We start from the raw sequence: 24,790 nt of genomic DNA on the forward strand, positions 1-24,790 counted from the left end.
TGTGCTTTTGTAAGATAGGTGGTCCTGGTGGCTGGCTTGGCCAGGATACTAGGCATTCTATAACAGTGTTGTAGTAAGTCTACATTATCATCAGATTCCTGATATGTATCCCAAGGGATGTACAGGATGTTATGATAATGCTACATGAAATTGTTACATCACTACTAACTTCTGATTGACAATTTTCTTTGTCAAGACTTCATCATTATTAAATCCTCCTATATTTTTGCAACTTTGGTCTTCCTCTGGGTCTTTTTCCTACCACCTGGCAAAGAATACTTGTTTCGCTATACTCTCTCTACCCCATTTTCATTTGCCTTCTTGTACATAACATTATATACTTGTCTATTTATATTATATTAACTTGAGTACTGTTCTAATCTATGTATTGGTACAGTATGGCTTTTTGCTGTCCTTGTACCAATAAATACTGAACTAGCTAACTATATGAATGAACATTTTAAATATGGAAAGTATGTAGGAGAAAGAATTGCTGGAGCAATGAAGAGGAAGATTGAGAGAGAGTGCAAAGTTTATAAGTCTCTTATCAAGATATTTCAGTGACCATACTCCATGAGATTAGCTCTGCTAACACATTCCTGAATGCTAACAATGGAAAGTTCTTTCCTAATATCATCATTTTTAATATGATATTGCCATTGATACCATCTGTTCACCCCCCCCCCCCCAAACTTTCTTAGAACTCTCATTTCTGTGATCTCCAGTCTTTGATCAACTGTTTTATTTCCAACCCAGTTCTCAAATCCATAAGTTGAAATTGGTTTGAACACCATCTTGTATATAGCTAATTTCATGTTTTGATGAATTCTCTTATTCCATATAAATTTATTCATTTGACTTCTTATCATATCAGCTTTGCTAATTCTGCTATTTCCAAATTAATTTGCCATTTCAGTAAAATCGTGCCAAAATAGCTGAAATGTTTTATTTGTTCTGTAGGTTCTCCATTCAGAATGCAGTTCATGTTTCTGTCTATTTTCATTGTTTTTGTCTTTTTAATGCTGATTTTCATACCAGATTTATTACAGCATTATTCAGTTTAGTCAGAGAATCTTTAGATTTGTACTGGATATTGAGTCAAAGCAATTCAATGTAGTAACTGTACTGCCAAGTTGAATGCCATATAGCTTATGCTTATTCACATAAAAGAAAGCCACTTCCAAAAACATATGATTTATACAGACTCATTGGGTTTTTTACAATCCAGTGGTTAATCTTCTCTGTTATATATTATGACCCACATCCAGTGCTTTATGATGTTCTACAGTTATTGTGTCAAATGAAGATCCTTAATCGTGATGTGCATTTGTGCTGGATACCCAGCAACACTGGAGTCAAAGGGAAGTAAGACTATAAATGCAGCTGCTAGGTCAGCTCATACTTTCTCCTCATACTGTTTGTTACTTCCCTATACAGAGTACATACAGTTAATAAGAGGAAAGTTAATCGGTGACAGTCATCCTAACAGGAATACAAGATTAAGCAGAAGAAGAATTGAAGTTCTACCTACTAGTCTTTGCACAGGTCACAATCATTGTATTCTTGTAATCATTGTAATCTCAATTCTTGTTGAGGGTGGATGAGCCTATATGTGAACAACATGACACTCTCCTTCTCTCTACTGTATACCATCTTCTGATGGAGTGTCAGCACCTTACTTGAGAGGACATTTGTTAGACCTAGAAAATTTGCATGAAGCTTTTTTGTTACCAAGAATTAATTTATACAAACACATTTGATCCTGAATGTAACTTATGCATTGATATGGCATTGCTCTTTTTTTTTTAATTTGCCTTCTTATACATAACATGTTATATACATCATCATCGTCAAATTCCTGCCTTATACCCTCAAGGGGTATACAGGATATGATAGTACTACATGAAAAATTTACATCTTTACTAACTTCCTATCTACAATTTTCCTCCAAATCAGTCTGTTACTTGTCAAGACTCCAACATTACCAGATCTTATATTTCTATCATCTAAGGCACTTTGTACCATATCAATCCACCTATATCTTGCTCTTCCTCTGGGTCGTTTTCCTGTCAACTTGGCAGAGAACACTTGTTTTGCTAATCTTTCCTCGCCCATTCTGTTTAAGTGACCATACCACCTGAGATTAGCTCTGCTAACGCATTCCTGGATGCTGACAATATCAAGTTCTTTCCTAATATCCTCGTTTTTAATATGATATTGCCATTGATGCCATCTGTTCACGCCTATAACCTTTTCAGAACTCTCATATCTGCAGTCTCTAGTCTTTGGTCAAGTGTTTTACTTCTGACCCAGTTCTCAGATCCATAAGTTAAAACTGGTTTAAACACCGTCTTGTATACAGCTAATTTAATGTTCCGACTAATTTCTCACTTATTCCATATGAATTTATTCAATTGACTTCCTACCATACCAGCTTTGTTGATTCTGTTGTCTATTTCCATATTTAATTTACCATTTTCACTAAAAATCGTTCCTAAGTAGCTGAAATGTTTTACTTGTTCCACAGGTTCTCCATTCACAACACAGTTGACATTTTCAATGATTCTGCCTATTTTCATTGTCTTTGTCTTTTTAATGCTGACCTTCATACCATATCTATTACAACAGTTATTCAATTTAGTCAGAGAATCTTGCAGACTTGTAGCGGATTTATTTAGAAGTATAACATCGTCTGCATAAAGCAAAGAGCTGACATTAACATCTCCAATTTTGATATCATGTTTAATACAACTTTCCTTCATAATGTGATCCATATAGATAATGAATAACAGAGGGGATAATGTACATCCTTGTCTCATACCAGATTTAACATTAAACCATCTTCCTGTACTTCCTTCAATTCTAACTGCTGACTTACAACTCAAATAAAGACCAAGTATTGCTTGATATAATGCGCTATTGACACCATATAACTGTAGCATATTGAATAGCTTCTCTTTTGGCACCTTGTCATATGCCTTTTCCAAATCGACAAAACTTAAATACAGATCTTTGTTATATTCCCATGATTTCTCAACTATTTGTCGTAAAGTGAAGATCTGATCATGACAGCCTCTATTTGACCTGAATCCAGCTTGTTCTTCACCATGCTTTTCTTCCACAATTCTTCTCAACCATTTTTCAAGTATACTTGCATATATCTTACCAGGAACACTCATTAGGGATATACCTCTGTAATTCTCACATTCAGTTTTATTTCCTTTTTTATATATGGGTACTATGAGAGCTCTACTCCAATCATTGGGAATTTGTCCCTCTGTCCATGCCTTCTGAACTATGCAATGCAGCCACTGTAAGCTTTTATACCACCATACTTGATCATTTCTGGTTGAATATCATCTACTCCTGCTGCTTTTCCACATTTCAAGCATTTGATGGCTTTTTCTACTTCAAGTATGGATATGTATTCCTGACTGCATGCCTGGTTTTAAAGTGAATAAAAGTTGAGCAGCTCTCAGATGTGAACTGTAGACTAAAATACACAAAGATTATTGAAGAAAAAATGAAAGAGTTTGAGAACAGGAACCAAACCTTGCAGATTCTGTGGCAGGCCTTGAAGAAAACCCTGATTGATTCAGCTAGAGAGGCATGTGGTGAAGTTGCCTTCAAGGATAGAAAAATTAGAACTCCATGGGGGACACAGGAAGTTAAAGAGGCAGTGAAGGAAAAGAAGAAAGTATATCAAAAGTTCCTGGCAAATAAGTCAGCTTGTGCTCTTAGAGAATACAGAGACAAATATAAGAAAGCTAAACAGTGTGTAAAACTAGCTAAACAAAAGTCATGGGAGGACTTTGGCAAGAACATAGAAAATAAATATCAAGAAGGTGACAATATATTCTGGAGGTTGTTGAAGAAGCTTAGGGATGTAGGAAAGAGTGCTGTAAAAGGAGTTAGAGATGATAAAGGTGACATGAAAAATGGGAGAAAAAGATATCCTTGAAGTATGGAGTAATTACTTTGAAAATTTGCTAAATGAAACAAGTAGTGATCATAGCACAGTGATAAAAAACACTGTCCAGACATGTTATATGCTTATCTATTTATATTATATTAACTTGAGTACTGTTGTAATCTATGTATTGATACAGTATGGCTTTTGCTGTCCTTGCACCAATAAAATATGAAACTAGCTAACTATATGAATGAACATTTTAAATATGGAAAGTATGTAGGAGAAAGAATTGCTGGAGCAATGAAACGGAAGATTGAGAGAGAGCAAAGTTTATAATTCTCTTCATCTTCTCATCAAGATGTAATAGGAATGAATTGAGAAGAAAGGCTGTGATTGCAAATGAATCACTGTAGGTTGTATAGAAAAATATGTAAGTTTTTATGGGTTTTAAGTGAATTTGATAGATACTGTAAATATACTGGATCTCTGCATGATGAGGAGAACACACTATCCAATGTCTGGGTCCCCTGTGCCCAATCTACCAATTCAGAAAGTGCCTGTTGAGGTATTTCTGGACAGTTTGTGCTTCATGACATGGAACTACATCATTCTGAAATACTACTTTCAAGAACATCATCGTCAAGAAGTTGGGGTTCAAGCAACTGCTGAAGCATATAATCATATATGCAGTTTCTGTGACTTGTTTTTTCCAAAAAGGATTAATTTTTGATTTTGCCATCAATGTTTTCATATGCTGTCCTTGGGCTTCTATTTCTCGCCTCTTCATACACAGACCAATTTCTTTTAAATTTATTCACCAGTACCCTGATTCCATTGTCTGTGGGACTGACTCTATGAAATCTCTTGAAAGGTTTTTGTCTAATTTCGTGACACTTTATTCCCTTGATGCAGGATATTATAACAAAAATTTGGCTTGAATCATCATGAATTATGGGTTCTGAAAAGGAAACATTAAAAGTTGATAAAAATTATAAAACCATCTCTAATACACATCTCTTTCTATATAAATACTTTGGTTTTATGTTTAAAAAAAAAAGAATAAATATACTTGTCATAATGACATATTTGAAATTCATAATTTCACCAAAATATGCAGCGACTTTTAGAACATGCTCTATAAAATCATAATGCTATAGGTCAAAGGAAACAAAGGGAACATCGATGATGATATGCATTACCAAATTAATGCATTCTGTGAAGAAAATAGTGACTTCTACAAGCAGTTACAAGGAATATATGAAAATAAAAATAGATTATGCGCATGTCTGTGTGTATGTATGTATGTATGTGTGTATATATATATATATATATATTTTTATATATTGCAGAGTTCTTAATGCCAAAAAAAAGGGATGAAAAAAATTTATAATAATATAGAAAATTTTGGAGAATCAATAGTAAACAAAAATGAAAAACAACTCATTGATTATATACTATGTAATAATTTAAAAATAATGAATCCATTCTATAAACATAAAAATATACATTAATAGACTACTACTTTATAATGAATGAAAAAGTAGCATGCCTCTTCCTAGATGTTAAAGTGAAAAAAGTTGAAGAGGACTAGAAATAGATACAGATCATCATTTAGTGTAAGCAAAATAGTTTTCTACTAAAAATGCAAAAAAAAAAAAAATAATAATAATAATAATAAATAAATAAGAAAGTAGAGAAACAAAATACAATTACAAGTAAGACTACTAAACAATTTAATTAAAAAGAATTTATACGAACATAGAATTAATAACTTTATAAAAAATACAAATGACAACAGACAGAGAGAATAATATGATCAATTATTACATCAGCAGTATGTAAAAGTATAGGACAAATAAAAGATGCTATAAAAATTACATATATGGGACAGTGAGATAAAAATGATAACTGAAAATAAAAAGCTAGCATTTCAAAAAATAGTTAAGTAGTAAAAAACAAGATGACAAAATAGATTTTAGGAAAAGATGAGCAATAGCATACCCTGGTCATATGACATATTAAGTTTCAGACCACCATTGCATAGTGAATCACTTCTTCCTCCCCCACCGCTTGTAGACGCATCTAATAGTTTAATAACATTTTTATGCAGTCATATATGTGCAGAAATGACCTAAAGAAAGCATTTATTTACGTTAGAAATGCAAATGAGAAAATTATTTTTAATAGCATGGCTTAAGGGAAACTAGTATGCAAGCTAGTTTGTCATCAATCTACATAATTCAAAGTTTTTCTATTTCGGCAATAAAATTGTCACATTTATGGATAACTGTAGTATTAATTGGTGTAGCACTTTTCACTCTGTTAAGAACTTTTTTGTTTGAGAACTATTATCAACAGTAGTGCAAGGTAAGTTTAGTCTGCAATCTGTCTCACTGTTCAATACACCATCATCACTAAATTTACTCATTGCATGTAATGTAATTTGTTTATGCATCTTCTTTTCATTTGAAACAACACACCCTTGCTTTGAATTTTATCTGCCATTATTAACAACGATAAAATAATAGTTATAAACAGTTTATAATTCACAGTAAAACATCAAACCACAGATGCAGCAAACAACGACATTGTAAATAAACTTAGTTTATGAATACTGCTCATTGATTGATTCATGGGAGCATTATGTTCCTAAAGCCTCATATGAGTGAATGCTGCATTGTATAAACAGGCATTTGTCATAATCGTATGAGCGGATTGTCATCATAAGTGGGGTATTAAATATATATATATATATATATTTAATACCCCATTTAATAAAAGAAATTGCAAATATAAATTACTTTACAGATCTTTGGACAGATAATACTAACAAAAGAAAATTGCACCGAAAACTTACAAAATGATCTCAGTAATATAATATGAATTAAAGAGCAACAACCTAAGTAAAACAAAAGTGGTAAATCAGCAGGAAAAGATGGGACAAACTCTGAACTATAAACATTTCTTGGGGGTAGGGGGGGGGAATTCATCATAGATTATTAAAATTTTTAAATCAAATATACACAAATGGACAAATACCAATAAATAGAATAAAGGTATAGTAATAGAAATGTTTAAAAAAGGATAAAAGAAAACCTGCTGATTATAGATGTATTAATTTATTGAATACATGCTATAAAGTATATTATTATTATGTGACACCTCCAAGGAGTCCAAGGACCTATCGTGGGAGGTCACTCTACTCCACTTCGCTACACACATCTGACTGCCTCCCCTTGCTGCTTAATTTTCCCACTACACACAACGACCATCAGTGTACCACCCATCACTGCCACCAACAGTATTTTTTTGTCTGTAAATTGCATGTGTTCTGATGGCTGATTTATCTGTATACAGGATGAAAAACCCAAATTTCCAGTAGAAGAAACTCTGCTACCTCCATATGAGATCAACTAACTCACCTAATAATTGAAAATCCCATATAAAAATTCCTTTTGTCACAATGACGAGAGTCGAACTTTTGCCTTTTCCAGTTGCATTGGAAGAACAATGGTACACAATGTACCATTGTTCTTCCAATTGCATTACAGAGGACTATAATGGAGGTTATTGGCCTGGTAAATAATAGAATAATTATGAAAAATTGAAAATATATAGTGATAAAATATTATAGGAATGTCAAAATGGATTTAGAAAAGGATGATTTACAATTGATTCACTGTTTTGTTTAAAACTACTTATAAAGAACAGAAGAAAAATTAATTTAGAAACTGATCTTTTTTTAATAGATTATGAAAATGCACTTGATAAAGTAAAAAGACATATATTGTTTGATATATCTAAGAATAAAAATACCTGATACTTTATTATAGGCAATATTGAATATATATGAAGATAATGAAATAAAAATAAACCAAAAAATATTTGAAAAACAGTCCATAATCCAAGGTAAAAGACAGAACAGAAATAATTTTAATTATCTTGAATGTGAAATATCACACGAGGGAAAAATGGACACTAAACTAAAAACTTACATATTTTTACATGTTATTGGCCTGATAAATACTTATTATTCCTAATCTTGTTAAAAATAAAAATTAAAAAAAAGCTTAAAAATATACAGTACTTTAGCAATACTCACATTATTATATGACAGCGAAATTTGGACAATAAATAAACAAGATAAAGAATAAAAATAAGTGAAAGGAGATTCATGAGAGGCTTTGCAAAATACATATTATCTTCATTTCTAAAAAAGAAATGAAGATATTTTAAAAGAACTAAAAATAAAATAAAATCAATAAAAGAAAAGAAAAGAAAAACTAAACAAACATAAATAAAATTGGATAGAACATACAAACTGAATGGCCAGCACCCATAAAATATAAACCAATTGGGAAGAGAAAGCCAGGGACGTCAAAATAGGCTATTAGATTAAAAATGAGATTGGAACAGGTCTATATTTAGCATTATGATGATCCTGATGATGATAAATAAGTGGAATAGGCTGTCAGAAACTGTTGTGAGTGTTTTTTCAGTGAACAACTAAGGAGAGAGAGAGAGATTGATATTCATTGCACCAGTAATGGTTAGCATGGGCCTCCATTGGACTCCATGGAGATGCTTGTGTAATAATAATAATGTTTACTAAAACGTTTCTCTGCTTGTATAGTCTTTCATTATTATTTTTGATTATATGCTTTCTTTGGCTGAGTCATTATTGAGCTGCTAGTTCTCATGAGATACCAGACTGAACCATTAGAATTACAGGTTAACTCATGCTTCAAAAATGTTATTTTTTTCATAAGTAACACATTACAGCCAAAATAATAAAACTTTAACTTGGTATTGAAAATTACAAAAAAACAAGGATAATATGTATGATAAGTTTAGTAATAGCAACATTATATTCTTGTATTGTATTGACATGGACTGTCTATCAAAGCCTTCATATTTGTTTTTCATTAGTACTTTAAAATTTTATACAGGTCACCCACCAAAAGTTGTAAACCTCAAACACATTAATATTGTGGGTGAGCTAATGGTTAGAGAACCATATTGACACCGAGCATGATACATTGTTCAAGCTACTTCACACTACCAATAAGTAGCATTGTAGTCTCATATTGAATGATGAAAATTTAATATACTCACTAACATCCATGTATGCCACAGTTGAATTCAACCCATTGTCTATAGATTAAAGAGCAGAGATGCTATCCACTCAGTCAACCACGCTGTTAAAGTAAAATCCTTAATTGTTAAACTTGCATTGTAAAATCACTAAACTAGTTGGCATTTCTCTTATTTCTAACTTAATCAACTGTTTTTTTTTTCAGTGCCCCATCCTTAAAAATTTCTTTCATTCTGACCCAAGTTTTATTGATACAGCACCACTCAAAATGTGCTCTATGATAAGCTGTGATTAAAGGGACACTGACTTCAGGCCTTTGGATGTATACTCCTACTTGTTGCAGGCATCTTACCATAGTTTGCTGAGATATCCACGCTACAATCGATGCACCACAGTTGGTCTGCCATGATGCATCGATTATGGTTTTTGTCATAACCAAAATTCTGTCTTTGTGCTCCATGGTAGAGTGAGGGCAATCTCTTAGTAAACGTCTGGAACACATTCCATTGGTTTGAAACACTTCTGTCAGAGCCTTGATACGACGCTGTGTGAAATATCAAACTCTGGCAATATCAGTAATTCAGTGGCCTCCTTCACGCTTTCGTGATTCTTCGCTTAGTGAAATCATCTAGATATCTTTGAAACATTACAAGACATCCAAGTTTGCAAATTTATATAGTCTCACACACCGTTCATTTCAATATCAAGTTCAGTTTTATCCTGCTCAACACTAATTCCTTCATGAAAAGAGCTTCTTCAAACACAGTTCACTTATCTCAGCCTTTTGCCTTTTATCCTATTGAGATCTATCACGTGATCCCTTTGCAAGTGATTCAAAAATTTGAATGTGTACCTGCTTTCTACTTGAAATCATCAGTCATACAAATTGCCACAAGTTGATTCGTCTGAATTTGTAGTTGTAATCTTCAGAAATAGTATTCATCCTGATGTTTTTTATAAGTATTTTACACTTGTTTTTATATACCTTTTGCATTTTTTTTATACACAGATTTTTTACACTTGTTTATGCTCTTTTATATATTTATGATTTCAGCTACTCTTCTATCACTAACCCCCAGCCCACCTCCAAAACAAAGGACAAAAAACCATAATATTCACCTAAGATACAAAATTATTTTTTTTGAAACATTCAGCATATATATACATATATATAGGATGTTTCAAAAAGAGGGTATACAACTTTATTACAGTTCGTTATGATTAAAAACAGTTAGTTTGATATGATTGCCTCTAGTAATTCTGGAGATGCTCATCTGTAATCAGTTTTCTGTCACATATGGCAGAGCATATTATTATTATTATTAAAAGAGACCTCCAGGGAGTCAGGGACTCATTGAGGGAGGCCATACTACACGCACCAGCTATCGTACTTATTCTTGAATTCATTCACACTGCTTGCACTCACAACATCCAATGGCAGTCCATTCCAATCACACACCACCTTGTGAGAAAAATCTAGCCCTGACTCCCTTCTTAGTGACATTCATTCTCAGCTTCCAAGAATACTCTCTTGTCCTTTTTCCCACTATCCATAAATTGAAAAATTTCATCAATTGAATTCCTGTATGACCCTTTCAGAAGTTTGTAAGTCTCAATCATATCACCCATCTTTCTCCTGTTTGTTAATGTCTGCAGTCTACAAATTCTCAGTCTGTCTTCATAATCAGTATTCCACAATCCAGATATCATTTTTAACACTCTCCTTTGCACTCTCTCTCTCTCTCTCTCCAATATACATCAGAATCACAATGGAAACCAGGAGACCAGACCTGCACACAATAGTCCAAGTGAGGTTTTATCAAGGTCTTGTAAGAAGCAAAATGACATCCTTATGTTTACACGTGAAAATTCTTATCAGCATTGCAATTGTCTTTTGCATCGTATTTGGAATCTTTGCTACATGGCTCTTGAACTTCAACTTGCTGTCTACTAACACTCTAAGATTCCTAGCCTGATCACTTTCTTCTAGCATAATCCCACCAATATTATATGACTGGATATGTAATCATGCCGAAGTGCATCACTTTACATTTACTGACATTGATCTGACATCCATTTTCCCATGCTCACAATTCCAGCCTATTCAAATAATTCTGCAAGTACTGCATATATCAGCAAATAGCTGGCACCTGTCAAGTCCTTTCCAATATCATTAATGTACAGATTGAATACAGTGGACCAAGGTCTGATTCTTGTGGTACACCACTAGTTACCTTAGTTCTTGCAAACTCCCATCCCCCCATATACCACTTTTTGATATCTGTCAGTCAGCCATCCTCTTATCAACACTAATTTTCTATAACCTAAACCCATATTCTCCAATTTATGCAACAGTCTACCATGCTATATTTTGTCAAAAGCTTTAACAAAATTCAAAAGTATCATGGCATATCCATTCCCTTTGTATAGTTTAGTGGTAACATTGTTATAGAATGGAGCAAGTTGCTAAAACATGACTTTCCCTTAGTAAATCTATGTTGCTCATTGCAAAGTAGCTATTCACTGTCATCCCATTTTTGAATATAAGCCCTAACCAATTTTTCTAAAATCTTCACCACCACTCCCGAGATACTAATTGGTCAATAGTTGGATACATCGGTCTTTGCATCACCCTTGTGCAATGGAATTAGCATACATTATTTCCATTCCTGAGAAACCTCCTCTGTTCTGAGACCCATATTAAGCAGCTGGTCAAAGGAATAGCCATTTCAGTTGAACACTCTTTTAGTACATATACTGATATCCTATCAGTCCATATTGTTGAATTCTTATTCAGTTTGTGCAACAACTAATATTTCATCCTCATATACCTGAGTTTCTTTATCCAGTGAAGAGGTAGCAGTGAGCTCAATGTCACAAACACCAAGTTGATAGCTTTTAACAAAATGGGCACTCATTAGTTGAACAACCTCTCCTGCATCTGTAACCCCTCACACCATCTGCTTTTAGAAGTGTTATTCTTTCATATTCATTCTTTCTTTTACTTGCATCATATTGATAGAATTCTTTTGGGTTTTCTCTACCACACAGAGCCAGTCTCTTTTCATACTTAGACTTTGCTTTCCATACAACAGTTGTGACTATTCTAGCTTGCTGCTTATAAATTTCATAATGCACATCATCATTATGCACACGCTTTTCCTTCCACATCATCCTTTTCTTATGAATCTCTTGATTAATAAGATTATACATCCATTTGATTCCTACCCTATTTATTCTTCAAACTCTCAGGACACACTCTGATATTGCACCGTTTAAGTATTGTTCGAATGCTTCCCATGCCCTGTCAATATTCTTCCCACCCATCAACCGATCCCACTGAACTCAGTATACTTCTCATGGTCATAATTTCCTGCTTGTAGTTCAGCGTGTAACCTTTTCTGAATGGAACATTCATAAACTTTGTCACCTGCCAAGTGAGTGCTGCACGATCACTGTCACCAACTGGAGGCTGAATAGTTACATCTTTAACTGAAATGCCCTCTGGCACTATAATCTAACACTCTTTGACCTTCGATGCTGCTTGAGAAAATTGTCCCTCAGCAGCTCAATAAATGCATTTTCATTCTTCTCATGAGATTCTACTGCTACCCAATCAATATTTGGATAATTTGTCTCCCATTATGATTACTCTTTTTGTGCTCATCGTATCTATTTGGTGATGCATTTCTTCATCACTAGCAACCAATCCACCAGGTCTGTAACAACACCCTGCTATGTAATCGATCATGTTAGATTCCATCTCACACTGGCCTGTCCTGTCAGGTGTCTTCTCTCTCCAGGAGATTGACTACCATGTGTCTCCACCATGTCCTATTCTGCACCTCTCTGTTGCATTCCTCATATGAGAGATAGGTCCAGTCTTCTATATTTTTCATCCACTCCAGTCTTTGTCTTCCTCTCTTTCTCTTTTCCTCAACAGTTCCTTCGAGAAGTGTCCTTTGTAGGCAGTTATGTCCAAAATATCTGACTTTTCTCTTTTTAATTTCTTTCATCAGGCTTCTGTTTATGCCTGCCATCTCTAGTACTTCTTCATTTGTCTTTTTGTCTTTCCATGATATTCTCATAATTCTTCGCAGCATCCACAATTCAAAGGCCTCCAGTTTTTTCACACTCAGATTGAAGAGTGTCCATGTCTCTACTCCATATAATAATGTAGACTATATGTAGCATTTAGAGATTCTTAGTCTTGTTTTCAGATTTAATTCTCTAAATGTAAGTAGATTTTTCATATTGAAAGTTGACCTTGCAATTTCAATCCTTATTCTAATTTCATCTTCTATCCTGCCATTCTCTGTGATTAAGTGTTCGAGGTATATGTATTTTTGCACCTGTTCTAATTTATTTCCTTTTATATTGAGGCATATTTTGGGTATTTTCTTTTCTCTTAAAATTATCATGATTTTTGTCTTTTTAAAGTTGAAACTGAGGCCATTCTGTTTGCTATACTTGAGGGTTTCATCTATAAGAGTTTTGAGGTCATATTTGTTTTCAGCTAGAAGAACCGTGTCATCTGCATATCTTAGGTTATTAATATTTCTGTCCCCCACAGTGATTCCTTTGAGGTTACTAATTTTATTAAATATTTCTTCTATGTACAGGTTAAAGAGAATCAGAGAAAAGACATAGCCTTATCTTGCACCTTTCTGAACTGGGAATTCTTCTAAGGTCTCTATTTATTCTCAAAGATGCAGTCTGTTCCCAGTAAAGATTAGTTAACAGCTTAATGTCTTTTCCATCCATGCCTATTTTTGAAAGGATTTCAATTAATTGTTCATGTTGGACATTGTCGAATGCCTTTTTGTAATCTATGAAGCAGAGGTGTACATCTTTTTGTTTTTCTAGATATCTTTCTATGATGGTTCTGATGTTGAAAATACCTTCTCTTGTACCTACATTATAATCTAAAATATAACAGTATAATGTCAGGGGAATGCGGTTACTATGCTACAGGCACCTTTCGACCAATCCATCTGCCTGGAAAATGAGTTTTGAAGTACGACTTTACGTCTTGCTGGAAATGTAAGCGTCCATCGTGGTCATCATCATCTAATTATGGTATTAGGTACCCTTGTAGCATGTCCAAATACACACCATCAGTAATGGTAGATTCAGAAAAAAAAAGAGGGATCCATACACTTTCTTCTTACTTATGGCACTTAAAAACGTTAGCCTTTGGGATGCCGTGAACACATTCTACGATGGCATGTGGATTTTCGATTTCCCCAAACTCTGATGTTGTGAGTGTTTACTTGCCCACTTATGTGACAAGTGCACTTGTCACTGAAAACAGTTGTGTCCAAAGAGTCCTCATTTTGTTCCATCCTATTGATCATTTTTCTGTACAGAAATTTTGGCATATGTTCTTAACCTTCTTTCTTCAAATGCTGTATAAGGGCCTTAAATGTAGATGCTCTTGTAAAACACACTACACAATCACATGTAGAATTCCAATTTGACAAGATGTCTGTCTGTTTCCAGAGAAGCTCTGGAAAGTTTCCTGGACTTATTCCACAACAGCATTGGCAGCCTTCCTGTTGACCTTGGCTGATGCACAGAGCAGCCTGTTTCCATAAACATTCTTGTGCCACGTGCAGATTGTGCACCTACTATGAGGTTCTTTGCCATATTTGTGTGGAAATTTCTCTGAACTCTTATTGCAGACTTCGTTTTCTCAGACTAAAACACATAACGTGCTCACTCTGCATCATCGAAAGTTACCATTTTCAAATTTTGTGATGTATCACACCATCTATTGTTGTCATTTGGTAATAAAGTTACATGACCAAAAATTGATCTCTTTCACTTTTGTTCATCTTCCGACTTATTTTCTGTTCTCCTGCAAAGTTGTATACACTCTTTTGAACACCCTGTGTGTGTGTGTGTGTGTGTGCGTGCGTGCGTGCGTGCGCGCGCACGCGCGGCATGACAATGAAAAAACAAATTTAAGAATTATTTTTATTTTTAGACATAATCTCCCTTAAGATATTCTTAAGGGAGATTATGAATAGTGCCATTATCTCGTCCCTGTAGTGGTTCTCAGTAAGATCTGCAAAATATCGTTCTACAGCTGCAATCACCTCTTCATTCAAAGAAAAATGGTGACCAGCAAGGAAGAGTTCTAGTTTTGGGAAGAGATAGAAGTCAGAGGGAGCCAAATACGAGGGAATAGGGTGGATATTCCAACAATTCATAGTGCAGATCTCTTAATTTTCCCATTGCCAAAACACCTTTGTGGGCAGGTGCACTGTATCGATGAAAGATGATTTTTTTCTTCTGCCAACCGGGTCTTTTCTCACAAATTTTTTCATCTAGTCTGGTTAAAAGATCGGAATAATATTCTCCAGTTATTGTTTTACCCTTTTCATGATAATTAATAAACAAAATGCCTTTAGCATTCCAAAACACTGATGCCATGACCTTTCCTGCTGATGAAACCAACTTTGTCTTCTTTGATGCTGAACAACCGGCTTCTGTCCACTGTTTTGACTGCTGATTGGATTGTGGTGTGTAATAATGGTGAATTCAAGTCTCATCCATAGTAATAAATCAACGCACCAGTTTTTTTCTTGTTAAAACGATCCAAGCATTGTTCAGAGATTTTCATGCGAGTGCATTTTTGATCTGCTGTGAGCAAGCTTGGCACCCATCTTGCACAATGCTTTTTCATTTGCAATTCTTCATGCAAAATATATCCTACATGTTCTTTTGAAATGCCTACAGTCTCAGCAATTTCGCTCACTTTGACTCGCTGGTCATTCAATACCATATTGTGCACTTGATCAATGATTTCTGGTGTTGTTACAGTTTTTGGACATCCTTCACGTGAATCATCTTCAGGGCTGTTATTGCCACATTTAAACTTGGCAGCCCATTTCTTAATTGTCGAAAAGGAAGGAGAAGAGTGCCCATTAACTTTTATGAACTTCGATTGAATTTCTTTTGGCGTTAAACCTTCTTTTACTAAGAATTTTATAACCACACGATAATCAATTTTCATCAAGGGATAAAACTTTTGCTTCAGCCAGCTGTATAAAACAAACTACTTGATAGAATGACTTGCAATTTCACATGGATGCTTATGACAGATGTACCAACTTAGAAAAAAAAATCTTGCCGATAGCAGACTACCCTTTGTGTGTGTGTGTGTGTGTGTGTGTGTGTGTGTGTGTGTGTGTGTGTGTGTGTGTGTGTGTGTGTGTGTGTGTGTGTGTGTGTGTTTTATATATATGTATATACTAGGAGAACTCTTCCCCTGGCACCTACAGCACCCAACCCCCGAATTCCAGACCGGTAGGCCGGTTCTCCTTGAATTTTGAAGATTCGACACTCAGGGGGGCTACCTTCGCTTGTATTACTTATAAGTTATAAGAATCTTGATATTGGTTAAGTTTATCTTTTGCATTTTTTAAATAGCAATTTGGATACGTATCTATTTCTATTGCCAATTTAAATACATGATGTGATGTTGTTCCTTCTGGAAGCAGTATTGAAACAATACCTGTCCATGCAACAGTGATAATTTTTTTGTCTCTTCATTGTTCTAATGGTTGACAATGAGTTTGATTGTTGTAATACTGAAACGATACATCTTATAATAACACATTGTTGAACACACACACACACGCACATATATATATATGACAGTTTTCTGAATAAATTCAGAAAAAAATTATACCAAACATATATATGTAGGGGATATTTTTGTCACGTGACATAAAAACATTTCAAATTTTGGCTTATCTTTGGATATATAAACCATGTAATCCAAAACACCACTCTATGCATTAGTATGTATTTCTGTTATCAATGTCTGATTATATGTCATCAGAATATTATTTTACAACCAGATAAAATTTTGAAATTTTCAGTGTTTCATTCAGGTATCTCAAAGCACTACAAAAAATCCTACAGGAAAAGTGATGCAAAAGCTTCAGAATCGTTATCCAACATTGAATCCGTATGTAAATTTATTCTTACTAATTAAGTATTGCTTTTTTTTTTTACTTTTAGTAATAATATATATGTGTCTGCGTGTGCATGCACACAATCTTTATATACATTTACGAATAGTATTTAAACTTATAACGGAATTAACTCGCGTAAAATATTATTTATTAGTAGAATTTTCGCCTGAGTATTGCAGGGATCTTCGGTAAAAAAAAGTTTTAGTTATCTTAAATGAGCTACTTAGGTGGGGGCCTTTTGGAATTGTCAGTTATTGTTGTTTAATTAGCCTTTTCACATGTACTTAAACTTGTCTGTGATACTCAGGCTAAAATTCTACTAATAAGTAAAATATTAAGTGAGCTATTTTAAGTAATATGTCTACTCATGTATTTGCTTACTGAAACAAATTTTCAAGTTGTCATGAGTGGATAAAACAAGAATATAATTTCTTGGGAAATTTAATTTACTTTGCATCTAAATCAGAAAACTTCCTACATCTATCCCTAATACAGAGAATTTATTAATAAGGTGATATATCTCTGTACTACTTGTATTTGGGAAATATATGAACTCAGCATTAATTCAACATTGGTATATCATTAAATTCTCATTAAAGCTGTAATGCACATTGTTGCTATTTTAATGCAATATTAAGATATCACCACTTCCCTGCACAGTGGAAAGTGGCAGATATGATCTTAATCCCAAACTATTGTCCAGTCATCCTGCTTTTCTGCCTAGGAAATATAGCTGAGAGGGTAATACTAAGAAGACTGCAGGAAGTCACTAAAGAATTAAATCTCATTTCTAATGAGCAGTTTTGATTCTGGGAGAGCCATTCCACATCACAAGTTCTTAAAATCATGGAAAACATCAGCTTAGAGTTCAACTGAAAGCAGCACACAGGGGCAATCTTCTTGGACATTGCCAAAACATTTGACAAATATGGCACATTGGCTTCTATTCAAACTCCTGCATGCCAAATTCCCACCAGGACTTGTCAAACTTACCAAATTGTACCTCAACAATTGCAGATTCTGAGTGAAGCTACAGGGAATTAGATCATCTGAGTGAACATCACAGCAGGCATCCCCCAGGGCTCCATGTTATCACCTCTGCTCTTTGCTATCTTTTTGGCCCACATGCCATTCACAGCTGCCACCACAATGGTATATGTGCAAAATAATGGTCCACTCCTTGCTACTTAGATTGACAAAGGAAAATTGCAAATTGCAGTCTCAGAACTAGAACAATGGCTAATTCAAACAAGATCACTACAGTGCTGTTCACAAGAAGACGATTGTCCTCAGAGGGAAGTTGTTATATTTGGCACCTCCATTCCATGACAACCAGTAGGAGTACAATTAGATAAAGGGCTTTGCTGCTCAACTCATATCAATATGTCTGCTCAAAAGCAAATAGGGCAATGGGGAAGCTGTATCCATTACTGAATCATCATAGCTAGCTAAGTATGAAACTTACACTGCTGCTTTACAAGATGCTAATCAGACCATTCCTGATGTACTGGCTCATCTATGTGGAGATATACAGCAGATTCAAACATTAGCAAAACTAGAGATAATCCAAAACAAATATTTACAAATAGCATTTAATGCATCATAGTTTGTAGGAAACATACAACTTCAGCAAGAAGCTGATATCCCCAAGATCAAAACTTTTCTATGCAAAAAAAAAAAAAAAGGCTGAAAATTCTTTGCAAATGCTGCTATCCACTTCCACCCTAACCTACTAATCTGCCAAGCAGTACACTACAGTGAGCATGACCTTGTAAAACATAAATGGGCGAGCCAAATGGTAAACTAAAACAAACAAATATCTCAGGACAAATATCCAAAAAAAAAAAAAAAACATAAAAGATATAAAACATTCATTTTATATCTGACAAAGGATTCTAAAATAAAGAATCACAGGTCCAATCAGTCCATCTTAGCAGAACAGTTAAGAACATTAGTATCTCTTTTGGGTCTGGCTCCCACTGATGATGTTTAATATTTTTTTCTTTTTGGGCTTGTTCCCAAGGATGAGTGGTTCTGCTTTGGTAGGTTTTTGCATGTCACTGAGTGGAGCCACTGCTGAATATCCTGTCCTATAGTGATTCAGTTCAGAAGTGATCCTTTTGGGTTACTTAATAAGATTTAGAGTGATCTTTTAGATCACTGAGAATTTTTGGAAACGTATCCTCACACTTTAATACTACCTTAATAAAGGTTGAAACAGGTCTAGGTAGTGGCCCTTCCCATAATGCATAGAATTATGCACATCTGAAAGGATGTGTGCTTCACATTAATTGTCATTTTATTCCATAATGCAAAGTCATGAATGTACTTCACTCATTTATTATAAACATTCTATTTTAATATTAATTATATTTTCCACACTTTCCATATTTTATAAAGCATATGTCATCTTCTCTTTAACATATCTCTTTCAACAACATGGTTCAGCCAGCTTTACACACACACAGTTAGTTTTGCATTAGGAACACCCACCTAATAATATGTTGGTCCACATCTCTTTGCAATCACAGCTTACAGATGCATTGGAACAGATTGCACATGGTGTTATACATCCTCCATGCATATCTCAGTCCATGCTCATTCCATTGAGGAGAATCAGCAGTCCTCACACCCCATTTTAGCATATCCCACACATAATAAATTTAGTTCAATCATTTATCCAAGTGTAAGCAAACAAAGTGTGTGCCTCTTGGTAAAGTATAAGTTCTCATCACTTGCCTTAGTATCTCCCATAATGCAAAGCACATCTCCTTGCTGACATGTATAATGCTATGTGCATTAAGGGAAGAGCCACTATCCAGACTGGTTTTGACCTTTATTGAGGTCTCGTCAGTGGAAGCCAGACCCAGAGGTGGGTAAACTAAGGTGGAAGTAATGAAGAAGTCATATTTACCTATATGAGTTGCCAAAAGGTGTCTCACCTTATTATTAAATTACTCTGGATTTAGATTATACATGTCCACAAGGAGATGTGCTTTGCATTATAGGTAGACTGACCATACGTACTATTTTGAATAGGACAGTACCATTTTTTTCATATTTCCTGGCCGTCCCGTCGTTTTAATAAAAATGTCAATTTTGTCCCATTTTTAATAAAAACTATAAATATAATTTAATATTGGTCAATCTTAAATTATCATTCATAACCTATAATCGTATATAAATATCTGCAGTGATTTATTCAGAGAAAATAAAAAAATACATGTTGGAAACACTTGTGCATCGCAAACGCGGCGCTGCTTCTGCCATAGCATTAGTTTTTGTTTTGCTTTTCGTCTTTCTTCGTGCGGTTAATTGCTGTAGAGTGCAAACACCACTTCTACTGAGCTACACAGGCTCCTAGCTTGTTGACATTGATAAACAAAATTTATGAACCAAAATTTTCTTCAGCACGTACCAAATCAGAAGCAAGAATTACGAATGTTTTATCATCCTACATATTGGGCGAAGTAATAGAGAATTTGAATAAAACAAAAAACATCACAGTCAGTTTAGATGTATCAAACAAAAAAAACATATCAAACTTTTTCTAATCATTGTGCGGTACTTTTTGCCAAATTGTGGTGTACAAGACAAAATTATAGATTTTATTTCCTTATCTCGTGAAACATCCGAAATACAGTGTGCTATGTTGAAGGAAGTGACAAATTTGGCTTACAAACAAAATTGTTGCTTTGTGTGCAGATAACACAAACACCAATTTTGGTTGTTGCAGAAGACTTGGCAAAAAGAATGTGTTTATGTAATAAAACTTTTTTTATCGTCTTACTTTTTCATGAATGTTACATAACCCCTGTCCCGTTTTTGTCTCTAGGAAATATGGTCAGCCTAATTATGGGAGATACTAAGACAAGTAGTGATGAGAGCTTGGTCCACCTTTATCACGAGTTGCCTCTATCCTGAAGATACTTCATGTACAAATTTTGTTTGCTTACACTTGGATGAAGGATTAAACTAAATTTATTATAGTCTAACCAAGTGGGAAAAAACTTCCATCTTTCTCTAAATCCAGAGTAATTTAATAATAAGGTGAGACACCTTTTGGCAACTCGTATAGGTAAATATGACTTCTCCATTACTTCCACCTTAGTTTCACCACCTCTGGGTCTGGCTCCCACTGATGAGACCTTAATAAAGGTCAAAACCAGTCTGGGTAGTTTGCTTACAATTGGATAAAGGATTAAACTAAATTTATTATAGTCTAACCAAGTGGGAAAAAACTCCCAACATATCCCACACATGTTCAATTGGGTTACAGTCAGGGTAGTTTGGAGGCCAAGGCAATGTGGCAAATTCATTGTTGTGTTCCTCCAACCACTCTGTAGTTGTATGAGCCTGACCACAAGGTCCATTGTCCTGTTAAAAGATGGCACTATGGTTGGGTTAGACCTCCTGCAGATATGGAAAGAGATGGTTGGTTAACAGGTCCCTGTAGCGTTCACCATTCAGTCTTTGTGGGATGATAACCAGCGAACCTAGAGAGTGTCGGGAAAAAGCTTCCCAGACCATAACACCACCTCCACCAGCCTTTTGAACCCCAACTGTGCAACCAGGTGAATAGGGCTTCATGCTGTTTATGCCAAGTGTGAACCAGCCATCAGCATATTGCAGCAAGAAATGGCGCTCATCACTCCAGGGTACGTTCTTTCATCTGTCGAGGTCCATTGTTGAAGCTCTTTGGCCCATGCGAGGCATTGTTCACAATGTCCGGCCATCATCATGGGTACCCTAATTAGTCTTCGGTTGTGGGAACCATTCCCCCCCCCCCAGGCAAAGCAAAATACAGCACGTTTTGCATGTGGAAATGAATTGAACTGCCCTACTGGTGGGTGAGCAGTGTGACTGTTGCATGTCATTGCTGAGATACCAGTCATGACACCCAACACTCACCTCTAGGATCAGCCACATGTGGCTGACCAGTGTATCCTGCTGGATGTCTGTTCATGGTTAATCCAATCCTGGTACACCCTTGATCCAGTAGTATGGGAGCAACCAACAAGTGTGGCTGTTTCCAAAATACTGGCACCTGGTCTCCATGCCCCAACTATCTGCCTGTGGACAAATTAGTTTATATTTGCCACATTTCCCCATTACTGGCAAATGTTTACTGATTTACGGATGTACAGAGGATAGGTGTGTCCATTCATAGTAGCCGATGTGACGTTATCATGTGGTACTTTGTTATCACGCTAAATATGTAAATTGTGGGGGGGGGTTTCCTAATGCTTAGCTAATTCAGTGTATGGTTCCTACCCACGAAAGGTTATTAGTAAACCTATTGTACATTTGTACCATGGATGAGCTAAGGATTTTTTTTTTTTTTTTTTCATTTTTAGAATTTTATATATATTTTTTTAAATTTTTTTTTTACTTATTTTTACATGGTCTGGAAACTTCTCTAGAGACCAAACATGGAATTTTTCAAGCCATTTCAGGCCTCCAACGAGCAGGATGATAGTCTCACACCAGGCAATGAAATTCATCTCCTACCTAAAGACAACTTAAAGATGCCCACAGCAAGATTCAAACCCGCAATATGTTGGTTAGAGGGTAGGTACGCTAACCACTCGACCAACCAGGCTCACCAACTTACTAGGTTTGATGCTATGACAGCCAATATATCGAGTCTGTCACATTGAACATTCAGGAGAGACTTTTACACACCGACTAGAGTTCACTTATTAAAAATACCTTTCTCAGACATTTCAATTTCCTTAGTACTGAATGAGAGTTTTTGCACTCTTAAGGTTTCAGCCTGGTCTCTGAAGAGAAGCAACCAGTTCAAAACAGCTGTCAGGCCAGTGAAACGTTTATCAAATGCACTAATGGAAGGTGAATATATGAATTCTTGGGCAGTGCTCGTGTCCTTTAAGCAGTATAAGCTAAGGCCACTCAGGGTTGTCAAAGCTTGTTCGAAGAATATTCTCATAAGCTCTCAGGTCAACTTACGAAACTTTAATAGTTTCTACAAACATTTAGCTTTGAAATAATGTTGGATCTAGTATCCACTTTGCCTATGTAATTATCTATTTCATCTAGGTTTGCACATTACAAGTTTCTGATAGGAAACATATTTAGCCGTAGGTGCTGATTACACTCATCTTTAGGTTTAATGGAATGAAAAATTAACAGATTGTTGGTTTTGTTACCATTGTGTTATATGATAATGTGTGTGAGGAGAAAACTTTTACTAGACAAAATTCCAATACAAGGCCTGTGTAGCTCAGTGGAAGTGGTGCTTGCATCCTCTGCACAGGCCGCCCAAAGATAGACTTATAGGTCAAGTCTAGCCACCGGCTAGAGGAACTTTTTCTAAGCCTTTCTTCATGGTTCCTGAGTTAGTCGATCTCTGGCATGGGCAAGTGGGTTTTTCCTAGTAAAAACGGAGTTTTTTTTGTCCCGTAAACCCAAGAAAATCGACCGTAGAACCCAAATTATTTCAAACAGTAACATTTCTTGTTAGGGTTAGGTATGAAGAAATGGCAGTACTTGTTTGCTGGTCTCTTCATTGTTTGAAGCCTATAATTAGTAATAGACATGGGCCAGCTATCTCTGGCTACCAGTGGAGATTGAACTGCCCACTGAGTCTCCAACAGCTAGATGGGGTTAAAAGGCCCCACCTACTTTCTATAATGGAATAAAAAGGGTTAGCTTATTATTTATTAAAATTCCGATGCTTTGCCAATAGCATGAGTTTCTTGCATCTTTTAGGTACTCTTCATTTCAAAGATATAAAATTTTCAGTAAGTCTGACATGTAACAGTATTTGGCTGTTGTTAGTGTATTTAAAAATATTCAATCTCAGAAGTGATTGTTTTGTTTTACAGATCCCACCTGACATCTTATTTCAAAAAGTATAGAGATCAGCATAAAAAACTAACAGGAAAAACCATTGACTCTATAATTAACGGTGTGTCAGCATTAATCGAAAATGATTTTACCATTCTGGCTGAAAAATTACAAGAAGCTGAATGTCAGAGGTTCCCTAAACCTTCAAGTGAAGAAGCATTATTGAAGAACCAAGAGATGCCGGCTAACAAAACTGGTGCTAGGGTATGGTAATTTATTCTCTTATAATTAGAGATGAAAACATCTAAAAAGGTTCTACCATTCCTGAAGATTATATTGATTAGTAGTTCTTATTTACTAATATGCATGCCATCACCATTATTTATGCAGAGATTGAAACACAAAATACCATTTTCTCTTAAGAAATCTATTGGTCAGCTGGTGAACAGTTGAAGTAACATCTTTTCACAGAAAACATAAGGGTGGCCATTAACTTGTGATTAAGATTTGAACAACTGTAAAAAAAAATGGAATGTCATCACATATTACTATTAATCACTATTCTACATGAAACATCAAAATTTGGCAGCCATCCTTGTATGGTAGGGATGACACACGCACACCTTAATACCAAATCATATTCTCTCAGCTAACAAATCTGCAATGATTATCTTAGATTTGATTAAAGAAACAAAAAAATAATTAAAATAAAACTTTGTCTTTTGTTAATCTAATACTGTGAACAGCATATCAGCGATTGCTTTTCTTTCTGTTTGTTCATCATCATCATCAAATTCCTGACATGTACTGTCAAGGGGTGTACAGGATATTATTATAGTACTAAATGAAAAATTTACATCACCACTAACTTCCTATCTACAGTTTTCCTCCAAATCAATCTGTTACCTGTAAAAACTCCAACATTATCAGATTTTATATATCTGTCTTGTAAAGGCACTTTTTACTTTATCAGTCATCCTACAA

The 24,790-nt window shown here is 35.0% G+C and overlaps 1 protein-coding gene across 2 annotated transcripts in view; it reads left to right on the plus strand.

Moving 5' to 3' along the window:
* The window catches only part of LOC150094045 (uncharacterized), a 1,005,660-nt gene that overhangs the window by 929,680 nt on the left and 51,190 nt on the right, over positions 1-24,790 (plus strand). Inside the window, exons 37-38 of one of the 2 annotated variants that reach the window (XM_090412663.1) lie at positions 16,901-16,989; positions 23,845-24,070. In XM_090412663.1, the coding sequence (XP_090268789.1) occupies positions 16,901-16,989; positions 23,845-24,070 (315 nt within the window). The remainder of the gene's footprint in view (positions 1-16,900; positions 16,990-23,844; positions 24,071-24,790) is intronic. The other variant, XM_090412664.1, reaches the window with a different exon arrangement.

This window comes from Typopeltis vanoorti, chromosome 23 (genome assembly GCF_054136105.1).
Source record: "Typopeltis vanoorti isolate ZY-2024b chromosome 23, IOZ_Tvanoo_1.0, whole genome shotgun sequence".
Classification (NCBI taxonomy): domain Eukaryota; kingdom Metazoa; phylum Arthropoda; class Arachnida; order Uropygi; family Thelyphonidae; genus Typopeltis; species Typopeltis vanoorti.